The following is a 25,048-nucleotide window of genomic DNA, read 5'->3' as shown; positions in this document are numbered from 1 at the left end:
TTTTTCTAAATCTTCTTTTCTTTTCTGCTGTTTACTTTTTGTTTTATTTTTTCCTCTCTCCCTCTCCACCTCACCCTAGATAAACACGTATGCATACATGTACATAAACTTTTGTGTATATAGACACACATATATGTACAAATATCACCATACTACACCTATTTCTATTTGGGAGTTTTTTCTCTGAAAGTGTATAGCATCTTCCTTTACAGGTCCAAATCTTTCCATGTTTTTCTAAGATCAACCAGTCATTATTTCTTATATTACAGTAGTATTCCCTCACAATCATATATATCACAATTTGTTTAGCCACTCCCCAATTGGAGGGCATCTATCATTTTAGCCAATCTTACAGGTGTAACATGATTTCTCGTTATTTTGATTTCATTTCTCTAATCAATGAATTATGATTCAGAGCATTTTGATATAACTATAGGTTGCTTTGATTTTTTTCATCTGAAAACTACTTGGTCATATGCTTTTGAGGAATGATTCATATTCTTACAAATTTGACTCTGTTATCTATATATTTGAGAAATAAGGCCATTATCTGAGAGATTGTCTATGAAAGTTTTCCCCACATTTTCTACTTTTCTTCTAATCTTGACACACCACACAAGTTCTGTTTTTGCCCATTTAAGCACCCCAATGAAAGACTGGGACAGGTAATCTGATTACTGGAAATAGACACAGGAACAAAGAAGCCCAGCTAGGATTGTGTACAAGTAGTCTCTCAGGCAGCTCCATGATACCTGAAAGTGGGACGTTGAAAAGCAATGGTTGTTAGCATTTCAAATAGCACTGGTGTACAGACATAAAACCAATCTTTATTGTATTGTTGTATGGGAGCAAATTTCTAGGAAAATCTTTAGAAAGCAGTAACATAGCTCACTTTCAATAGTCTTTCATTCCTTTTAAGAATTTGTGTCAACAAGTCAACTGCAGGAATTACATATTCAGTCTATGCAGGACTCAGCTTTTGTTATTCAATCTGTGGAAAGAGTATCATTCAATCAAATAGAATATTTTGAAAATAAAAAAGTTGTTGGAGTTTTGGGGTTTTTTTTTTCTATAGTATTCCTTTGCTCCCATAGAAGAGTTAACTTATGGGAAAAGGGGCTGCAAAAAAACTTCAAAATCACCTGTTAGCAGGTGGATTTGTTCTGTTCCCAGTAGCTAATGCTGTCAATTCAATTTCAAGCAATTCATTTTTTTTTAAACATGAAACCTTGAAAGTTTATTTTTTGCCATTGCTTTTCTAGGTGTTTTTAAAATTAATTAATTAATTTGTTTGTTTTTTTATTGACAAAACACATGCTTGGGTAATTTTTCAACATTGACCCTTGCAAAACCTTCTGTTCTAACTTTTCCCCTGATTCCCCCCACCTCCTCCCCTAGATGGCAGGTAGTCACATACATGTTAAACATGGCTTGGAGTTTTCTAAATACATACACTGCATGTAAACTGCAGTGGAAGACCCTGGTCTTTCAAAGGTAAAAACAGAAGTCCCTACCCACAGGCACATATGTAATTAGAAATGATTGATTTTAGGAAGTACCAAGTGCTAACAATTGGAAGTTTCAGAAAAGAACAGGATCAGGACAAACAAAGATAAGCCTGGAGCTAGCCTAGACATGAAGGCTTGAGCTAGCCTAGGCATGAAGGCAGGGACTAGCCTAGGCATGAAGGCAGGGGCTAGCCTAGGCATGAAGGCAGGGGCTAGCCTAGGCATGAGGGCAGGGGCTAGCCTAGGCATGATGGCAGGAGCTAGCCTGGGCATGAAGGCAGGGGCTAGCCTAGGCATGAGGGCAAGGGCTAGCCTAGGAATGATGGCAGGAGCTAGCCTGGGCATGAAGGCAGGGGCTAGCCTAGGCATGAAAGCTGAGTGCACCAAGTGAAGTGGGAAACAGAATGGCAAATTTAGGAAATAGCTAGTAGGCCACTTAGTCTGAAACTGAAATCTGAAAAGATCTTTAAAATCCAGCCGAAGCTGCAAATTTTCTGACCAGTTAAAAAAGATCTAAATCTGATTCTATAATCCTATGACATAATGGACCGTGCTGGATGTGGAAGCAAGCAGACTCATGTTCCTGAGTTCAAATCTGAACTCAGACACTTATTAGCTATGTGAGCCTGAGTGAGTTACTTAACTCTATTTACTTCATTTTCCTCATCTGTAAAATGAGCTGGAAAAGAAAATTCCAAATGGAGTCATAAAGAATTGGTCATGACTGAAAAGACTGAACAGTAACTATTCAGTTCCAATATTTATCCTCTCATCTCTATCAAAGATAATCTTCAAAGTGGAAAAATGTAGAACTAGTAGTGTAGTCCCTGCCCTCAAAGAGTACAGATTCTCATGCAGTGAAACAAGTAATTTATTTGAATCAACAAAACCTGAATTTGGATCTTGGTTTTTCCAAGACTCTAAGTTTCAGATTCTTTTCTTTCTTTCCTTCTTTTTTAATCAAAACAGCATCTGTCCTTCATCATTGGAGGGTACCTCTGGAGTTCTGCGGTCTTTCAAATATCACTGACAGTGGCTCACAAATGACATTTAACTGTTCCTTCATAAATCTAAGAATCTAATTCATCTGGACCAGGTGAAAATGCTTGTTTGACTTCCCAACCTGATTATTATTAATGGATAAGTTTTATATCTTTATATAAAGCTTTAAAGTTAATTGTTGGTCCCTTGTTAATAACAAAAATTTTATTTGCATCTTATGAATCCCAAGTACCTATTCTTATGATTCAAGTGTTTCTTTGTTAATACTCCATTCACTATTGTAGAAGGTAGAATTCTATATATTCCTTTTAAAAGTCTAAGTTATAAAAATTAAATAAGATAATATATGTCAAATATTTTACAAATGTTAAATCTAAATTGTGAACTGTTATTATTTTGTTATTTTTATCTCTTTTTTTTTTGGTTATTAGTGAAATAATCTCAATTATTTCTCAGTTCCCCTCATCATTAGTTGTACTATTTGTGTAAAAATTTTTTAATTTTATGTGATCAAAATCAGCCATTTTAACTTTTGCAATCCTACTTATCCCTTGTTTGGTTATGAACTCTCCCTCTTTCCATAGATCTAAAAGATAAATGGTTCCTTGTTTCTCTAATTTATTTCTGATGTGACCTTTTATATTTAGATCTCACTTACATTTGAAATTTAAATGCTACAAAGAATGTGTATTTCTTTTGCTTTCTTTATTTTATTAAAAAATATATCTACTCTCTAATGACCCTTGAAAATAAAGATCCCTGCCTTTTTTAGTGAACTGTGATAGAAAAGTTTGGATTCAGCGGTCAGATTTCATAATAGGGTTGGAGATTGAAGTATCAAAGCAAAGTATAGGGAAAAATCTACTTTTTTTCCATTCTACCTTAGGAAGGTAGAAAGAAAAGGGATAGTGGAGAGGATAAAGGACAAGGAAAACTCTTGCTTGAGAGTATGACTAATAATTTTGAAAAGTGAAAAATCACAAAAGAAACTTTTCTATAATGTGGGATACTCATAGCTGGAACTAAGGGAAAAGAGCAGCATTTGTCTTGGTTTTGGCTCCTTATCGGGTACAAAGGATCACTCAGAACCCAAGGGTTCAAATGAACAAACCTTTTACTAAAAAACATATTCCCATGATTTCATGAACTCATGTAAAAGTATTTTCCAAAGCAAACCAAAAAGGTAAAAATAAATAAAAGATATAATAAGCAAGTGTTTCCCTAGGATTTAAGGAGTTCCCTGCCAAAGACCAAAATATTTTTATATTCATCTTGCCCAAAGGGCCAAAGCTAGGTTCCACAGCAATCTACCAGGAGACAAAGTGGACCCAGAGTGCCCCATAACTCATAAGAGTCCTGCCTGGTGTTACAGGATAATGGAGAGTTAACTCATTTCTTTCAAGTTCCATTAGTATCCTGGTCCACATGGGCAGTAATTCTCCTGGAGGCAAGGAAATAGGTAAATTGATTATCTTGGGTTTCATGGTCACATTTAGCTCAAAAACTCTTTTAATCTAAGAAATGAGGAAGAACAATGTCTCCAGCCTCTGTGGCTTTATCATATACACTTTTGCTGCCTTGTTTACTTTTCCTACAGAAACACAAAGCTGGGGGCAGACTTCTAAAATCAAGGAAGTGTAGAAGGTATTATTGCCAAATGAACTTCAAGGGAACATAACTATTGTCATCTTTTTCTATTCTTGTAAGAAATCCTTACTTAGTACGAGAGTATGCTGTTCCCAGCTTTCTCAGTCTCCCTAAAACCAGAAGACAGGGTTGAAGAGATACTGCCACTATCACCCAGAGATCTAAACTAATGTTAAGACTTTGTTTATCACAGGGAATTTCTCTCTATTTATGCATGTGTACATTTGTGTTTGTGAATAAATGTTCAGGTACATCCCAAATGACCCACTGACCTGGGACCAAAAAATTAGGCGAGAAGGCCGCTCTGGCTTCATTCCTCCATGACCCAAGTCACCCCCTCTTTATATATGCACTGATTTGGGTAAAACAGAAAGAGACAAAGGAAAAATTCATCTTCCACTTCAATAAGCATTTATAGATTTAACTCAAATTTCTCATCGACAGAAAAAGATGCTCTTTCATAAGAAGAGAGTGAAGGATTTTGATATAGGCCATTCTGAGCTCCTAAGATACAATAATCAGTTAACTCACAATCCCTTCTGAAACAATTATTTTGTCTTTGGATTCTCTTGCCCCAAATACTTTTCAACAAGATCAATCTTTCTAGGATTCAAGATCCTCTGGAGAAAATCAATCCAAAGTTTTAACTTCCCTATTTTTTTCCTGCCTCTCTCCCATCTCTTCATTTTTATCCTATTCACAAATTCCTCTTTATACTCATTTGCCCCTTTAATAATCAAGGAAGAGATAGCCCAAGATTTAGTTACTGCCCAAGTTTATGAATCCATAATAGAAAAGGGAGTTCTAAGGGGTAGGATGAGGACATTCTTGGAAATGGGCATGCAGTATAGCACATGAGTCCTTTGACTCGTTATGTGTATGTATGTGTGTGTGTATATACATATATATATATATATTTCATAGGGTAGACATCCTTCTCATGGCATAAGTAAAGAGACCAAGAGACAAGCTATGAATTACCAGGACAACAATCACCACAAAATTAGCATTGAAACTGGAAATCCCAAGTCCTCCTTCCCTTTCTGAAGCTCTGGCTTTTTACTGAGAAGGATCATAAACTGGAAGTCAGGGTTAAAGTTGCTTCATGAGGCAGTTGTTCAAAGACCCAGATTTGCTTCTCTGATTTCTTAGAAGAACGGAAACATTGTGGGGGGCAAGAGAGTAGGAAATCTGTAGACATTTGTCAAGAACAGAAAAATGGGTCTGAAATAATATACTATTACAGTGAATTGTTGAGAGGAAGGAGTGAAACATCCTGTCTGATTCTATGCAATAACTTGACCTGAAAGCCAAAAAAACCCTTCCTCCAGATAAACCATAGTTGATATTGGCACCAAAAATATGTAAAGGGCATTTCAAAGTGATGTGGGGAAGTTCTATGTAAACAAGGAACACTTTTTGTTCAAAACTTACTTTCAGGAATGGATAGTCCTGAAAACTATAAGAACAAAGAAATAAAAACAAGAGTTTTTGGTGGAAAACAGTCTTGTTTGAGCAGCAAATGTGTGGCTATGTTAGTCTGTCAGAAGTCCTGAGTACTGAGTGCAGTCCTTTGGGGATGTGGGATCAGAATGGTAGAGCACTAATGTGGACCTATTGCTAGAATTAATGGGTTAAGCAAAAGACATAGAGTATTTTAGACTTAGAGCTATAAGAAAATGTAGAAGTCATTTGGTCCTTCTGTTCCACATTTATTCATCGTCCTCCAAAGCCTGGAAAGACAATTTCCAGGCAAATGAACAAAATGAAAAACGAAACAGATAGATATCCTATAGCAATCTGCTACCTTAGATATAGGGCGCCCTAGAGTTGGCTAAGGAGATTGAATCCATCAGTTCATTTTTCATGGTCATTTAAAAATATGAAGGGTTCCCATCACCCTCCCAAAAGCAACATCAAAAGCACTAATTAACTTTTATATATGCTAAGCATTAGAAATACAAAGATGAAAATGAAAGAGTATCTACATTAAGGAACTTAATTATATCAGGAACCAAAGTGTATACAGAAATAATGCAAAGGATAATTGAAGAGAGAAAGCACCCCAAAAATGGAAGAGTCAGAGAAGACTCCAGGTCATCTGAGTGGAGTCTTAGTACAAAGCAAGCATTCCCAGAGGCAAAACTAGGGGAAATTATTTGGGAAACTGAATAAAGTCAAGAGAAGGAATATTGAGCTAAGTGAATGGTTTATAGACCATTTTCACTAAAAAAAAAAATAAATTTAGCCAAAGAGAGCAGCATAAGATAAGATTGGAAGGAGGAATGGGAGCCTTCTTACTGTCTTTGTTCTAACCCCATTTGGGTTTTTCTTAACAAAGATATTAGAGTGGTTTGTCATTTTTTTTCCAGATCATTTTAAATGAGGAATTAAGGCAAATAAGGTGAAATGACTTACCTAGGGTCACACAGTTAGCAAGTGTCTGAGGCTAGATTTGAATTCAGGAAGAGGAGTCTTCCTGGCTTCAGATCTAGCACTCTATCCAACTCTGCCACCTAATTGTCTTCTCTGGAGAGATTTAAATTCTAATCTAAGAAGCCTATATTTTATCCTGTAGATTATAGGGAGACACTGAAGAATTTTGAATGTGTGAATGACATGGTAAAATCTGTATTTATGAAGATAATTTGACAGCTTGGGAGGGGGATGAATTGGAGAATGGTGAGACTTGAAAGAGGAAGACTAATAAGGAGATTGTTGCATTAGTTTAGTGACAACCCTGAACTAGAATAATGGCAATATCGTAGGAGAGAAGGAGATAGAGATGAGAGACATTATGGAGATAGAATTGATAAGCCTTGATGATGATTGAATATTATTTTTATAACAAAGGAAATCCATGAAGGAATGGTCAGGCAGGAGTAAATCTAGAAATAGGCAATGTCATGCAAGGGAAAGGAGGAAAAAGTTTCAAAGAGGAAGGGTGCTCCTAAGAGTCAAAGAAGATGGGAATTAAATATTATACACACACAAACATACCAATACACACACACACACACACACACACACACACACACACACTGCATACAATATAAATTCTAATGTTAACATGACCTTAAAATAGTAGAGAATATGTTTAAATAAAGGGGGTTACCAGCATAATCTAATGTTGTACAATGATCAAAGAAGACAAAGTCTAAGAAAAAGCTATGGGATCATCAATTTAGAAAGTCAATGGTGGCTTTTGAAAAGGCAACTACAGTAGATTTATAGAAGCAAATTACAAGTAGAGAAGTGAATATACTTTATGCCCTCCAGAAGTCATTAATCAAATGATGATTAAACAAATAATAGGAAATTTGTGTAATACAATATTACTATGTCATAAGGAACTATATATATATATATATGTATATATATATATATATATATATATACATAGAGAGAGAGAGAAAAATTCAGAATAGCCTGAAAAGACATTAATTAATATAAAATAGAACTTGAGATTGCAATATATCCTTTGACTACAATAATGTTAGTAGAAAGGACCAAAAAAAAACTTAAGCTAGATGCTTTGTGATTATAATGACCAAGCTTGCCCATCGTCCAGAAAAAGATGAGAGAATTCGTGTTACTCTTTTGCAAAAGTGGGGTACTATAGGTGTGGAATAGTGAATAGGTTACTGAATTTTGAGTCAGGAAAACAGGTTGAAATCCTATTTCTAGTACTTACTAGCCTTGGAAAGTAACAACTTCTCTGTGACTCAACCATCTTCAACCATCAGATTTGGCCTTTTAAAATTATTTTTGTGAAACTGTTTTTTCCCTCTTTTGTAAGGGATAGAATAGAGGAAAAATCTATTTGGAAGTAAAGATGATATAAAAAAAGAACAACAATAATTATTAAATAAGATAAAAATTAAAAAATAAAGTTTGGACTTTTTAAAGAAGTAAGGTGGATGGATGTACTGAATCCCTTGAATGTTATCTAAAAAGACTTACTTGCATGAATTTCAGTTTGGACTAAGGCTATAAATAAGGGGCACAAAGAAGAAACATAAATTCCCTTCCTATTGGAGAATATGACAAATTTGAGTTCTATGTTACTAAGTGAAATATCACCCCAGCCAAAAACCTGTCTTTTTGAACTAATTCCCATGTTTTGAATCATTGCTTCATGCCATCCTTACAGCTGGTCCACTATGTAATCATCAGTCAGTCTACTACAAGGAATAGAAACATTTAGAACAAAAACTCAATTGCCCAATTTATCCAGTTTATGAATGAAAACACTTATTCAATGAATCTGTGAGCTCATCAACATAGATTATAATCCATTCATGACTTCTCTGTGATTTTTGTCCATGTTCTTTAGGTCTTCCATAGAAGCTTCAACTTCCTTTTGGACTTTTTACATTTTCTGGGTACCAATGAAGATGTTATCTGACTCTTTTTAATCATTCTTGCCATATGACTAGCCTCCTTCCTTTTCCTATCACATTGTTCTCTATGACACATAACTCACAATCCTTCCTTAGTGTTGTTTGCCCTTCAGTTTTTAAGAAAATCAATGGCATCATAGGGTGATATCTTGACTTGCGAGTGAATTGGGTTTAAGTGAAGTAATGTTGTACAAGCTCTCAGTTTCATTCTCTTCCAGAGTTATTGAAATTCAGTCACAATGCAAAATCCATGATGACTGACAATGGCTCAGGATGCAGTGGATGATGTTGGTTTCTTCGGTCTCAAAGCACTCATATTCCCTGCTTCATGGCCATTGGAAACAATATTGTTCTCATCTGCCCATTGCATCAGGGAAGTCTTCACATGCTTGTCTTTGCTCATAGGTCAACATTAGATATATTCTGTAGTCTTCTTGGGCCTGCCATATGTCTCTATATGACTTTTGGGGTCCCCTGAAATTTTGATTCCTTGAATGTTGAAGTAAAATTGCAAATTTTGTGCTTCCATTTTTGGAGGGGATAATAAATGAGAATGTACCTAGAAAAATTTGAGGGAGATACAATGATATCTTTGAGCTTCCTGTCCAAGAATAAGTAAACAATTTATCAAAAGATTTCATATCTTTGACAAAGGGTTGCATTCATCTTTGATTGTGGCAATTCCTTCTAACTTTATCTATTATAAAACTTCTGTTAAGGAGACAATATTGAATAGTACATAGGGCACAGGATTTAAAACCAAGAAAATTTGGGTTCAAATCCCACCTTGTACAATTATTATGAATTTAGATAGAATATCACTCAGTTCATATATTCAATGATGATATTGTTTCCTTATCTATATTTTTAATAGAACAATAATTTTTTGACATTTTGGACATTTATTTTATTTATTTTTGCTTCTCTGGAGTCATGACTGAAACTCCAGCTTTTTACAAATCTCATATATATATATATGTCCCACTCTTGGTGCAACTAAATAGCTGGAATATCAGCCCTGGAGTTAGGAATACCTGAGTCCAAATCTGGTTTCAATCACTTAACTCTGTTTGCTTCAGGAGAAGGAAAGAGCAAACCACTCCAGCATCTTTGCTAAGAAATTTTTAAAACATGGATCACAAAGAGTTGGACATTACCGAAAATGACTATACATCATGGCCATCCTATTTTTATTTTGTGTAGCTTTATTTTTAAAATATACTTCTTATCTACAAAAAAAAGAATATTGGGATTTTATTTCTTACTTTTCTTCCTAAAATTTCCTTCTTTTTAGTGGAGACTTTCACATTTAAGGTTAAAACTATTTAACTTTTACTTTTCCATTCAATTCTTCTGTTTTATTTCTCCCCATCTCTTCTCTTTAAAAAATAACACTTGATTCCTTTGATTAGCTGTACTCATACTAATCCACTATAATTCTTCTCCCCTAGGTACTTTCCATGAAAGAAAACATGAAATCCCTGTCATAAAGTGGGGAATCCCTACTGTTTTTTGTTTGTTTATTTCTTTGTTTTTTATAAAACTAAGGAAACAGAAGATTTTGGTGATGTACATGGGATACAGGACAGAAAGGAAATTTCTTCTCTAAAGCCCTAAACTAAGGAGGAGGAGGAGCCCAAGAAAGTTTCCACTGTTATGATAGGGTGCTAATTGTCAACAGCAGGAATTCTACTTCACTTTGTTCAGGCTCTGGGGTGGATGTTGAGCCAAGGACTTCTTGGGGTGCTGGTTAGACATGGGGCTGGAAGGATGACTCACTTCCTCTCAGATAGAGAATTTTCAGAGGCATTCTCCAGGCTATAATCAGCATGAAATTGGTTGAATGGCTCTGTGGGCTCTGCACCATAAGTGGGATGTAACAGTAAATCTATTTTTAGAGAATCTATGCCTGATAAGCCTAAGCCAAGATGTGAGATGGTAGAATAATACAGTGAAAAGAGCCCTAACTCTGGAGCCAAAGGACTTGGCTTTAAAGTCTCACCTCTGATGCTTCCAATCTATGTGACCTTAGCCTGAAGTTTACTCATCTGCAAATGGGGAGGAAAAGGAGAAAGGGTTGGCCTAGAAAGCCTTTGAAATCCTGCCACCTCTTGTCCTAATGTGATGAGAGTTGAAAGGATTATGATGAAATATCCTGTTCTTTAAGATCACTTTTAGATTGAACACTCTCCAATACTGCAAAATAAAGAAAAACTGCTCAACTCCTCCCCTCCAGAACATTGCCAATTCAACAGTTCTGAATGCTGGAATGTTTTTATAGAAGCATAAACCTAGCAGAGACAAGCATGGATCAGTAGGAGCCAGAGTACAAGGCTGCCCAACAGTTGCCCTACCTTCCTAATAGAGGGTCCTAGATTAGTATCCTAATTTTTTAAAATATTATTTTCTGGTTCCTTTAGGATGTACTATCTGCAGATCCTGAGTTCTTGCATCACTGCCATCTTTCTGGGAATCTACCTCCAACTACTGACCACTGAAGCGAACATGTAAGCCACCCCTTTTCTAGGCACTGTCCCTCTAGTCTACCAGAAAGGGTTTATCTTGCAACCCAGAGACCTCACTTCCCTCTCAAAATATTATACCACCCAGTATTTCCATCCTCTAATAACAATATGTCATATTTTCTACCTAGAAATCTCTTTTTCCCTTTGATAGAAGATTTATCCCTTCCCTAACCATTTCTCTCAATTCCTGGTGATCAGAATAAGATATTTAGAGAGGGAAAAAAATCTAGAGTTGGCTCCTGACTCTGCCATGAATCCTCTTCTTTTTCTGTGCTTTGATTTTCCTCTTTGTAGAAAGAGGAGAAAATATCAAAACTGTGGGTCAAAAAGATGACTCTGGGTAGACCATGGTAAGAAAGGTATTTAAGACGCTAGTGGGATAGTGTCCTAATTTTTCCAAGAATATACTGACATAAGTCCTGAAATTGGGAGGAGACAATCTACTTTTGACCAACCTATATTTCTTTCATGAGCACTAAGCCAAGTAGTCCAATTTAGAGCTCTGATCTGGAGCAAATGAGTGAAAAGTAGAAATAAGTACAAAATGACCTTGTTTCCTATCTCCTTATTTTCATCCTAGCCTTCTCTTGGGGAGATAGATAAATAGATGGATGGAGGGAGGGAGGGAGGGAGGGAGGGAGGGAGGGAGGGAGGGAGGGAGGGATAGATGGATAGATAATTTTTAGTAAGTGAACCCACCCTAGGACTTTAGTCTTCATGAAATGGTGCTGAGAAATAGATAGAAATATAGAATCCAGGAGTTCTGTTCCTATATAGAATGATTAGCCCTTATCTAGTCTCATATAGGGGTGGGGAACTGGGAAACATGAAAGTTTGGATTCTTGGAAAGAATAGAACCTTTGTACTGAAATATCTCAAAAATGAGACAAGCTCTGGTTTCTAAGAAGAAGACAATTCATGTAAGGGAAAGAGTGGGAAGATAGCGTGTTAGAGATTAGAGGGGACACCTATGGAAGTGCAGGTGAGAATTACTTAAAGGAAGAGGAAAAAATAGAGGAAAGATTTAAGAAGAAATCTACTAGTGTCCAATACTATAAGGTAGGAGCTAAGAAAACAGGACTTCTAAGTTGTATTTTTGGTTCTGATTTCTGAAAAGGAATCAAATATGTAATGTTGGTGAGATACTCTTAGTCTTTAGGAAACCACAATCAATGGACTTATGTTTTAGAAAATCCTAGACAGCTGACTCTGTCTTAGATTGCAAAGCACTAGTTTTACAAATAACCATACTTACATTCAATTTGAGAGTAATTGTTCAAAAAATATTCAATTCTTTTTGAAATTTGAGTCTGTGGACCCTTTCCCTGAAAACACACACACACACACACACACACACACACACACACACACACACACACACCTCTTCCATCACAGTGTTTCTAAGGTATAATGCTTTGTGTCAGAAAAATGGGCATGTAAAGGAATTTCAAAACTAAAGAGGTCTCTTGGACCCATAGGTCATGGCATCTAATTATACCCTCATTTTCTGTTATATAAAATAATGAGGTTTGACTAAACAGTTCCTAAAACCCCCTCCAGGTCTAAAATCTAGATTATTTCATTCATTTGAGTCTTTTTCTTACCAGTCTAGTTGCTTTGACTTGGAGCTATAAAGAATAAAAAGAAGCCAATCCTTAACCTGTTCCCTTAATATATAATCAGAAATATGAACACTTTATTCTGACAGCACCTCATGTCTTGCTCTCTGGGTTTCAGGTATCTTTCCTTTCTGGGAGAGAAGTGGGGCTTAAAAATAGAAAGTCCTTGGAAATGAAATATATGGAGGAAATGATTGTCTAGACCACATGATCACATTTCTCCTAGAAGCCTCATTCCTATTCCTCTTTGGTTCACCCCTACTCTCAACCCCCAACCTATTTGTTTCTTGATCTATTTGTATGAGGGATAGGGGAATTCTTTCTTTCTCTCTTTTTCTAACCAGACAAAAGCTGCTTGAAGTTAACGTGATCCCAATGGAGCCTGCAAAACCAGGGGAGAAAATCGAATTGGCATGTCATGTTCAATCATATTGGACAGATTGCGCTCCAGTGAGTGAGACAGAGACTTTATTGAGAGGGAAGAGAGTAAAGAAAATACGGAGGTGAAAGAAAGAAAGGAGAAGCAAGTATAAATGGTCATTGGGGCAATTAGCTCATTAATTTGATTGGGAACCTCCTTTAGAAGAGGGAAAAGAAGAGGGGAAATAATGAGGAGAAAGGAAGCAGGGAAGTGACAAAAGACGAAGGAGAATGGGAATTAGATGATCTATTCCATCATTCATCTCCTTTCTACCCATGCCCATTGTATGGTCATTACTAAGACTAGAGAAGGACAGGATATAAAGAAAGTAGACAAACCATTTTCACAGATTAGTCAGTAGAAGTAGATGAGTGAAAAAGTATGCAAACTGGGAGGAAGAAAGGATTCAAACTTTCATTATTCTTCATGGGTAAATAATGTGTCCTCTTGGAAGAGTATATCCTCCATTTTATATCATTAAGTCTCTTTCCTAGAGTTAGTTGGCCCACCAACAGCTAACAAACACATTGCCATCCAGGGCAAAGCCTAAAGGGGAGGAAAGTTAAAATTGATCAAGTTTGTAACTTCTAACCATCCTCTTTTATCAAATTTTTCCTTTCAACTACAATGCATTTCATCCATTATGAAAAGTAAGTCATCTCTATAAGCCTGTCCTCACTGATTTGGGGCTTATTTGCCATTTTTACAGCTCTTCAGGTTTCCAATAGAATAATCAGCCTACAGTTGTTAATGCCTAGAAACCTCAATGCCAATCTCTCTTCTCCCAGAGTTTATTACTGCCACCCACTCACTACCCTTTTACTTTCTATTACCCACCCAGTATTCCATTCTCTCATGAATTTTTTTCCTTGTATTTTCAAATTTAGCATCTGGAACAGTGCCTTTTCCATGTGGGCAGCATGAAAAACTATCCAAAATAAAGTAAATCAAAACCAAAACTCATGAACCCCAAAAAGAGTGCTTATTTTTACCAGCTGTTCAAGAAGAAACTTTAGTTTAAACAAAAAGCATTTAATCAGGCAATATAGGAAGTAAAGTTACAAGAAAGAAGAATGTATGTTCCTTGAACAAGAAGATTTCTTAACAGAACTCCTTTCCTTTGTGGGAGATCTAATATCTAGTAGTCATGAAGTCATTTGTTTCAATTAGTTAAAATAATGGAGAGTTCAATACTTGAAGTCAAGAGGATCTTAATTTGAATCCTATGAACCAGGGCAAGTTATTTACCTCTCTCTTGCTTCAATTTCCTCATCTGTAAAATAGGAATTATAATATAATCTACCTCAGAGAATTATTGTAAAGTTAAAATGGATTAACATATACATGTGTATATGTTAAAATATGTTAGCAAAATGCTTTGAAAAGCTGAAAATGTTATATAAATATTAGTGAGGACGAGGATGAGGATGAGGATGATGTCAACTTTTCTGAGATGAAGCCACAGCTAGAAAGATCTCTTTTAGATGATTTATCAGCAAAGAGATATGTTAGCTGCTTTTTTTTCTTTTCCTTTTTTCTTTATTTTTTTGTGTCTTCATCTTTTTAGTCTCCAGAGAACAAGTTAGTGGGGAATACCTCTCTCCCAAACATTAACAAATATGAGTTGAAATCAGAAGCATCTTTTCTTAAAACATAGATGCATACAGTAAAAATGCTACATGTTGACTCCATTGAGCCTTCTATTTTTTCATTCTTTTGAATTTGTTTTATTGATTCTTGATGTTTCATAGAGTCATTAGCTTCCATTTACCCAATCCTCATTTAAGGAGTTGTTTTTTTCCCCTTATTTAGTTTTTGTGTTTCCTTCTCTATTTGACTAATTACACTTGTAAAGGAATTATTTTCTTTAGTGGATTTTTGTATCTCCTTTTCTATTTGGCTAATTCTACTCTTTAAGCAGTTGTTTTCTTTTTCCAGGATATTGGCTCTATTTTTTATAACTTTTGTACCACTCATTTATTTTCCCATTTTTTTTCCTCTTCTCTTATATGATTTTTAAGATCCTTTTTGAGTTGTTCCATTATTTCTTTCTCGACTTGCTATGCCTTCCCATTTTTCTTTAGAGTTTTGCCCATAGGTTTTTGGGTTGTTTTTTTTTTTTTTGACATTGTTTTTCTCTTCTTAAATAGTGCCTTAATCTTCCTTGTCATCATAATAACATTCTATGGCCTAATTCTTTTTTTTTATTTTAATTTTGCTCATCTTTTTTGGTTTTTTTGCCTTTCTTTTAAATTTGAACTTTGCTTCCAGAGTGGAAGGAACATTGTCTCAGGCTTTTTGTGTCAGGGTCTGCAGACCCTGATTCTTGACCTGCTTCTATATTGATGTTGCCCTGAGGCCTGTGAGGAGGGGGCTCATTATCTGGTACTACAGGGATAGTGTGGAAGTGGTTGATGCTGCTGACAGATGAAGGAGTCTGACAGTTTATCTGGTGGTGACCTCTGGTCATAGTACTAAGGCCAGTGGGGTGTTTCTACATTGAAGCATGTGGAAGTCTGGCCTTTGGAGGTTTCCTGTTTGCTTTGGACTATGCTGAAGCACTTGAAAGTCTCTCCATTGAGCCTTTTGCTGAGATTAGGGCTGCAATATGATCAAGAGTTTATGACTGAAACACTCAAGTTAAGAGCAGTATTGTGGTGATAGTCTAAGAGCCTTGATTCCTGCCTGGGCCAGAACATACTTAAGCAGTTACTTTCAAACTCTCTATTTGGTCAGAATAGATCTTGGTAGAAAAGTCATATTCAGAGAAATATTTTTCCCACAACATCTTACAGACAGTAAAAATTTTCTTATTACTGACTGGATATGTTTATGTATGTCAGATAGAATATTCCATCACCACTAGGAGGTCATTTTGTCATTTTAATCCAAAGATACTGTTTATATGCATAAACTTCAAAAGTTTTCTACTATCTATAGTCTCTAAATATGCATCTTATATAGTAGCACTTTCTTTTGAATACATTGAGCCCAAGTCTCACTTAGGGTAAGTATAAAATGTATCCTACTAATTTAAATGTTCTCTTTTGACCCAAATATCCACTTTACTTACAATCTACTTTACATTCCATAGGAGGAAAAGTCTTCTTAGTACCTGCGGGCAATCAGTTATTATCTCTCACAGAATTCCAATATGTAACTCCCACTCAAGGAACAAAATTTCTGTCCCAAAGATCCATTCTTTTATATCTTGACTTCTATCACTTTTCATGGTTCTTCATCCCAACATTCTTTTCTATTCCAATAATGCAACGTATATACAAGTCAAAAAGAATTGGTTCAATGCAATCACCTTTATTACTGCTCTTCAGTGTCAGTCACATGACCCACAGAAGTAGCATCTAATATTATATTAGTTTCCTATAGCTAATAGCACACACTGAACTTGTAATCAATTCATGACCCTACTCATCTCTTTCAAGTAGTATCCAACTTAGTGATGGTAAAAATGTCAGTAGATTGTTATTAGCCTATAGTTTCAAGTATACATACACATGCTTTCACAACTTTTCAGTACTAGTCCCCTTTAACATCAAGAGTTCCAACTTGTATGTGGGATAGTTAGTCTCACTGCCAGTAAGAACTATACTGAAAAAATACAATAATTAACTGTGATTCATATTCTATAAGACCAGTGCCAAGCCTATGTATGATGTTTGCCCAGCAGAAAGTGTTGCCTTGGTCTGCATAAATCAACACTGATACCTGTTTGAGACAAATGGCCGTGTTTTTTTTTAATATACTGTCATAATTCTCAATACATGATCTCCAAAAAGTGTTTAGCAATCAATCAATCAGTAAACATTTATTAAGAGTCTGTGCTAAACACTGCTAAGTGCTGAGGATACACAGAAAGGCAAAAAGACAATTTCTGCTCTCAAAGAGACTGGGGAAAAAACACCCTAAAAACAGCTATGTACAAATAAGATATATAGAGGTTAAATTGGATGTAATCAATAAAGAGGAGTAAGGAAGACCAGAAAAGATTACTTATAGAATTTGAGATTGCAGTTGGTCTTGAAAAAAGTTAGGAAACCCAGGAGGGGAAGATGAAAGGAACAGAGTATTCCAGGTACGGGAGAGTCAGAACAGACTAGCTTTAGTGTCTTGCTCCTATTTTTTTCTCAATTACATCCTCATGAATGAGATTACTCCTAGCAATGTTAATGTTAATTCCTCACATATTTTTTATAGTAGTCACCAAATGTTATTCTGTCTTCTTTTTTTCAGATACTTAACTATATGACTCACTGAATAAACTGTTAGGCTAGCTGGAAGATACTAATCTGAAGTTGTCTACTTATAAAGGCTTGAAAAACACATATCAATGGGTATTTTCAAACTAGCACATTCCAAACAACTTAATAATTAAATTAGTCTTTTCTGGTGTTTTCATAATGTATTTCTAAAGACAATGAGATCACCAAGATAACTATACTTCCATATAGCCTTCTCCTTAAGTCATTGAAAAGTAGTAAGAACCCTCTTGGGTTGGTTATAGACTTGAGTCCATATTCTCATAATATTTCTGGAAAGATGAAGGCTGTCTCCTTTTGTCTTTGCCTAACACAATACACAATAATATTTATTGTGCAATTCTAATACTGAAAACACTGGTTACCTAGCAGGGCATCTTAAAGTTATGACCTTTGTATTATTCTAATTTAAACCTCTTTTAAGCTCTAGTTTGTCTCTTCTTAGTTTTGATCTTGAGTTAAGGAGATGTCTCTCCCAAGCATGTGAAGGCTTCCCCCAGTGGAATGGACAAATGAAAACAATTTGTTCCAATGGCCACGAAGGAGGATGAAACAGGTACTGTGGACACTTAGAGCTTGGTCAAACATTAAAGAGCTAAGGTCAACTATGTCATCCTGGGCCATTATCAGTCATCTTGACTTTTGTTGTCCTACTGGACTTTGATGATTCTAGAAGGGAACTTAAAGCTGATTACTGTGCAACTCCACCTCATGCAAATCCAATTCACATGCAAACCAAGACATCACTGAGTGATGTTATTGATTCTCTTTGAAAATGAAGAACAATAACCTCTAATATTGTCATTACATATGAGCTGCTAAACAATTTGATGATGCCATTGACAAATACTTCTTTCAAAGAATTTCTGAGCTCTTCTACATCAGACAAGGCAACCTTCTCTTGAAATGGCCAGTAATCATTAAGGCAGATTATGTGCACTGCCCATAAAAATATCCCACTTTCTATTCATTTAGTGGGGAAAAACATTATTTTTACTGCATTTCTTTCCTCAATTGATTCTTCCATGCTATAGACTTCATGACTGTGAATGAGAATTCTCTGGCTCCATTCTCAAAGTGAAAGATTCAGTGTTTTCTTTGATGCCTTCTGCTCTTCTATCCTCCTGAAAGCTTCTTCATATTATATACAAATTGCCAAAGGATTCAGCTAGCGAGTCTTAGTTCAGTGTCTATGATATTCTGCCTATATCTTGTACAGGCTTGAATTGGTGTCAAAAAATAGTAACATCAGAAAGCTGTTCCCCAGGTGTAGACATGCCAGTAGGTGCTCACTTTCTCACATACACCCACTACTTCCTTACGTAAAAGTCACATTAATGCTGTTCACATATGTATTGTCATTCTTACCAGCATATCTCTTGTAGAGATTTCCCACCATCCACCATCCCACCATCATTTCCCATCAAAGTATCTAATACCTAAATAGACATGAAAATTAGTGTAATATTATAGGTAGATAAAATATCCGGGCTTTTAGTCAGAAAGACTCATATTCAGATCTTTACTCAGATACTTAGTTAAGTGACCTTGAACAAATCATTTAATTTCTATGTACCTTAGTCTTTTTGTTCATTGAAATAAGACATAATAGAATCTATTATTCCTTCAAACTAAATACGTGATCCTATAAATATACTATTGGCTTAAACAGTTTACTTAACACAATAGTGCTTTGTTTGGTCCATTCTATCCTATGGAAAGTATGCCATCTTGCTGAAATTGTCCCATAGCCACATAGCTAGCACTCTCAATATCCTTGTCCCACTATTTATGGGGTTATAACTGTTATAAATAGTTCCCTATAATGAATCCAAATCCATCATTTCCCATCAATATTTTAGTGCCTGGACAGAAATGGTGTGAATCTGAAGTCATGCACAGCAATACAACTCTGAATTTTTAACTACACAATCACATACAAATATTGTAAAGTAACTGGACGGGTCTATAAAATCCATAATGATTATTTCGCTTTTTATCATAGTCCAGAAAAGTATATATATATGTGTGTGTGTGTGTGTGTGTGTGTGTGTATACACATATGTTTGCATATTTATACATATACCTACATGTATAAATATGTATAAGTTCACATATACATATACAGATGACCACTCAAAATCAATGCCGACACACTAAAGTGATTCATTCACCAGGTCCTATACCAGAGTCACAGTATATATCTTCATGCTGACAACCAATATCTCTTCAGGGAAATTCAAATTCACATTGATGTTACTTCAGTGGATGATCTTTCTCATTTGTCCCACAGAAGTCTATTCCATGCATTTAACCTCTCTGCCAAGATGGTTTGTGGGGTTCTGTCCACTGTGCATGCTTTAACTTTTTAGAACTACAGGTGAAAGGTGAGGGAAGGTAGACACCAAAGATGGATGAGCAGCCCTAAAAAGAGCTTGGCAAGCCCCTCACTCTAGAGCTGCTAGTCCTCCCTGAATACCCCATATACCTTAGTAAACCAAGCATGAGAAGATTAAAATGGGCAGATGAGAACAATTTGTTCCTATGGCCATGAAAGCAGCTAAAGAAGGCACTTTAAAAGTAGAGCACTTTAAAAGTAGAGCACTTAGGGCTTATCAGGCACAGAAGGCAACAAGGTCATCCATTGCATTCTGGGTCACCACCAGCCATCCTGACTTTTGTCTTGCCACTGGACTTTGATGGCTCTGAAAGAGAGAGTGAGGCTGACAATCGTACAATTCTGCCCCATTTAAATCCAATTCAAGCACAAGTCAAGAAATCATCCATGATGTCATTGTTCCTCTTTGAAAATGAACAAAGAACAACATTCCACACATAGCCTGAGGAGGTATATTTTGCAAATGTCTTTCATAAAATAACTGGAATACAACTGTCAACTTAACTCCATTATTTAGTTGCACAGTTTCTAGCAATTTTGTGAGTTAACACCCACTGGAAACTATAGCTAGTGATCCCCAAGTAGCATATTGACATTTACAAGCCAGCCAGAGGACTCTACTTAAAACAAATGCACTAAATAAAGCAATACAGTAAATAAAATAATAGGAAAGTTCTCCCACACACACACTATGGAAAATCCTTTAAGTTACCACACTGCATGACCAGGCATATATACATGCCCACTGGAATTCATACCTACAACCTTGTATGGCTTTTTAGGTCCTGTGATGATGCTAATACTCCCTCTTGATCTTACTGTGTGAGTTAAACTCACAGTCACTGAGCTTCTCTCTGATACTATCTTCTGGGTTTCAGTTCTTCAGAGCCATCTCCTAGACTCTTTCACTAAGAGGCAATGATTAGAAAATCTCTTCAGGACAATTGACTAAATTCAATTTTATAGTCAAGGATATAAGCCACTTCACCTAGCTAGGAAGAGCTGATAAAAGTTAACTAGGTTTTTAAAGTTATGATTATACCTATTTTTCTAATTTCCTGTGTCTAGTATTGATTTGAAATCTGTGCTGACAGACAACTATTTTATTTAGAGTTAGAAAATTCTTTCTAATGTATGTACATTTAATCCATGAAGGAGATCCTTTGACTTCAAAACTTATTTCAAGGATGTCGAGGGGAAAAAAATCAAACAGAAGTGCATTGGTCTACATATGTATTTGAAGGGTAAACAATACAAATATAGAAGAAAAAATTTTGCATTCTACTCTCTTGGCTCATATTCCTGACTTGATTACAATAACAAAACTCTGATTTTTGTGCTATACTCTAGTCAGTTCAAAACTTTACTGTCTCCTATGAAAATAGTAACTAACCAAAAAAGCAAATTTGTAAAAATAAGAAAAGGCTAAATGGCCACTTAAAAAAAAAAAAAAACTTCAGAACCCTTCTTACAATAACCTGTTTCTGTTGTATATTTCTGTTGTAATGTCACCAACAACACCAAACATTTATTAAACACTTACTAATGCATGAAGTAATAGATGGAGAACTGACCTTGAAGCTTAGAAAGACTTTGGTTCCAGTCCCACCTCTAATCCCTACAGATTGTGTGATCATAGACAGGTTACTTCAATGCAAAAGGCAACCCTCTAAAACCATAAGTTACAAAGAAGATGCTAATATATCCTGGACAGAGAAAGTTTGTTCCTTTCAAATTTCCATATACCAATGATATTATAGGACTAATGTTCCCTACAACAATTCCGGGAGATAGATGCTATTATGATCCCTTTTTACAGATACAAAAACTGAGGCAGACAAGACTTGCCAACGGTCACACAGCTAGTAAAGGTTTGGGGTAAATTGGAACTCAGATCTTTCTGATTGTAGGTCCAGAAATTGTACTAGATGTTGAGGATACAAGGAGAAAAATGCAAAAGTCCTCTATCTCAAAGATTTTATTTTATTTTGAAAGATGTATGTGCAGAAAATAAATATACAAGGAAAATAAAAACTTTACTAAGAGCTGAGAGAATCAGAGAAGGCTTCATAAGAGTTGTAACTTGAATTAGATTTCAAAGGAAGACTGTTTTTGAGAGTTGGAGTTGAGGAGAAAGGTCCTTGTATAAGTATGGGAATGGCTTGTGAGATATATAGTTATACGTGAAAAAGTCAAGATTAAAGATAAAAGATATGGGTTCAAATTTTTAATCTGTTGTTTACTATTTCAGGAAAACTTTCTACTCTTTAAACTTCATTTTCCTCATCTAAGTGAATTAATTTGTGTCTCAGATCCCTTCTAATTCTAAATTCTATTAATTTTTCAAATAAGTAAAAACAAAAAAAAAGGAAAATCACTTTCATGATCAGGTAAACCAGAATGAGAAATGTGTATGTTTATTTTTAATAGCTACTCAAGTCATGCCATATCTGTATATCCATTAGCATAATATTTAGTACATAGTAAAGACTCAATAAATGTTTTTTTCTTCATTCATTCCCTTACTCATAGATATATATAAACAAAAATATGTTTGTGTGTGTATGCTAATATAATTATTCTAGTATATGGGCCACTTCATTGATTGACGTCTTCTCAATCTCTAATCTTACATTATTTCCTCTACTATTTACCAGGCTGTGATTTTTTTCATTGTTTCTCTACTTCTTCTTCTTCTCTCCTCTCACATTTCCCCACAAAAGCATTAAATGAGCATCCTAGTGCATTATTACCAACTCCTTCTTCCTAGGTAAAAATCTACACCCTGAGCAACCTATCCACTGACTTCCCCTTCAGAAATCTGACTTATTCTTTTTGTGCGTGTCCTGGAGAAACTAAGACCTTCTACTGGATCATCCAAAGCAGCAGTAAGTGAGAGGCCAACAGGGCTAGGTAAGGAAGGGATATAGAGAAGGCATCTACAGCAAGAGGGCTGAAGGAAAATGGGAAATTCAAAGGCAAGAGATGACCAAAAGGAAAGAGAAATTAGGCAAGGTAAGAGGTGGGCTAAGATAAATTAAGGGAAAAGCAATGTGCTGGGGCTGAATCTGAAGAACAGTGTTGCAGACTGAGTTGGAAGAGTGTGTCCACAAGGCTGAGAGGTATTGAACGACATTGAATTATTCTTTTTCCCAGGGACTGTGAATGTAGGATGTAGAGCTGCTTTCCATCTGGATGATGTTTGCCCTGAGGACCAGAATTCAATTCCTCCCCAGAGCAAAAGAAGATATGGTGTTAATATGAAGACCTTGAAAATAATCAACTGACCTTTAAATCCGAGGCGCTCCCCTTGCCCCCCACCATCATTTAGTCAACCTACCTATTAGATCCAAAAGCTAACTCTGAACACCTGAGACTAGTTTCAAATGTAAAATAAATATATTACATTTTTCTGCCTGCCTATGTCCCATTTTTAATTTTTTTCTCTAACAACACACCTTTCAAGGCCCCATGATACTATGGCTTTCTAAACTATTTTTCCTTCAAAGCATTTTTACACAAGAGATCCTGTGAGGAAATTATAGTAAAGATCATTCCTACATTTGTCAAATGAAGAAATGAAGGCAAAAAAAAAAAGAGAGATTAAATTAATTAACCAAAATCACTTAGCAAGTTAGTAGAACCAAGATGAGAACCTTATGTTTTAACTCTTCACTATAATTCCCCTAAAATGAATCCCTATCCATAAAACCAGACAAGCACAGGTTCTTCCAGAGAATTAATGATGAAATGTATATCATTCCTCTCTTTACAGATGTGGGGAACTATGGGTATGAAAAAGGGAATACATTGTTGGAGATACTCAATATGTCAAATTGTTTTACTCGACTTTCCTTTTTGTTACAGTTCTATTGACAAGGAAGGAAGATTGTTATAAAGTAATAATAATGGGGGAGTTTAATTCCCCCAAAGTAGAATAACAACAGTTACAATATAGCTGGCATTTATATAGCACTTTAAGGTTGATAAAACATTTTACAAATATTTCATTTGCCCATCACAGCAATGCTGGTAGATAAGTATTATTATTATTATTATCCTGACTTTACAGATGAGAAAACTGAGGCAGACAGAAGCTAGATGATTTTCCCAGTCACATCTCAGCAGAAGGAATCTTCTCAGAATTGCTCCCAGAAAGACTGTTCTCACAAGATCTGTTTTCCTAAAGTCTTTCCCACTGTATTGTACTCCAAGGTCTATAGTAAAACTACTGCTTTCTGCTGATCTCTGGATGACACAGTGGATAGAGCACTCCACCTGGAGTCAAGAACACTTGAATTCAAATATGACCTCAGACATTTACTAGCTGTTCAACACTGAGAAAATCATTTTATTTCTGTCTCAAGTTCTTCATCCATAAAATTGGAGTAATCATAAATGAAATATTTGTAAAACTGTTTGCAAATCTTAAAATGCTATATACATTTTTGCTGTTGTTGTTTTTTATTTATTATTATTTTCTTCTTTTTCTTTTGCCCTATGCTCAGATGACTTCTTCTCTGTCCAAATACCCAAGACACTGGGAGGTGGGGGGGAAGCCTAAACTTTCTCCTACTAATTCAACCAAAAATTACAACTTTCTTCCTAGATTTTGTCTTGAGGATTAAGATTGCAGAATTTTTTCCTTTTGTAGGATTTTCTTTTAAATAGGTTTCTCTCTTTTGGCTTGGATTTAATTGCCACTACACAGCTACAAGAAAACTTACCAAATAGAAAGGCTTTAGCAACAAACACATCTTTCACTGACACTCAAGCCAAATTGCTTCTTCACCCTTTTTCCTCTTCCACAGGAAATCCAAGGAACAGTAATCTCCTTCACAGATAGACTAATTAATATCCTCTAAGGATAATCTTAATTCTCAATTAAATTTCAACATTCCTCCCAGAAAATACCCCCAACTTGAACATAATTTGGGTGTGAGATGGAATTATTCAATTTTAAATAAGTATTGATTAAATACCTACTAATGCAAGCCACTGGGCTAAATTTTGGGAGATAACAAAAAGCAAAAACAAAATAGTTTTGCTCCCTAAGAAGGTTACATTTTCCTGATACTCACTCTCCAAAGTACAAAGATTGGTATCATTGTCTATAAAAAGAGTCTAGCATATAGAAAGAGATATGAATATTCTGAGAGCCATAAATTGCTTTTTTTCTATCCCAGAGTGCCCTCCATTGTTCGGTGGAGGACATGACTTCTGAGGTCAAATGACTGACAGCATTTGG

At 35.6% G+C, this 25,048-nt stretch overlaps 1 protein-coding gene across 1 annotated transcript in view; it reads left to right on the top strand.

Moving 5' to 3' along the window:
* Positions 1 to 23,212, top strand: part of PIP (prolactin induced protein) — a 38,675-nt gene extending 15,463 nt beyond the window's left edge. Inside the window, exons 2-5 of the mRNA XM_074272270.1 lie at positions 10,981 to 11,067; positions 13,049 to 13,154; positions 22,571 to 22,688; positions 22,957 to 23,212. Of these exons, the coding sequence (XP_074128371.1) occupies positions 10,982 to 11,067; positions 13,049 to 13,154; positions 22,571 to 22,688; positions 22,957 to 23,087 (441 nt within the window). The 5' untranslated portion in view covers position 10,981 and the 3' untranslated portion in view covers positions 23,088 to 23,212. The remainder of the gene's footprint in view (positions 1 to 10,980; positions 11,068 to 13,048; positions 13,155 to 22,570; positions 22,689 to 22,956) is intronic.
* The last annotated feature ends 1,836 nt before the right edge of the window (positions 23,213 to 25,048 follow it).

The sequence above is a fragment of the Sminthopsis crassicaudata genome, chromosome 5 (genome assembly GCF_048593235.1).
Source record: "Sminthopsis crassicaudata isolate SCR6 chromosome 5, ASM4859323v1, whole genome shotgun sequence".
Taxonomy (NCBI): domain Eukaryota; kingdom Metazoa; phylum Chordata; class Mammalia; order Dasyuromorphia; family Dasyuridae; genus Sminthopsis; species Sminthopsis crassicaudata.
Note: the sequence above shows the minus strand (reverse complement) of the source record. Positions and strands in the feature narration are given on the sequence as shown.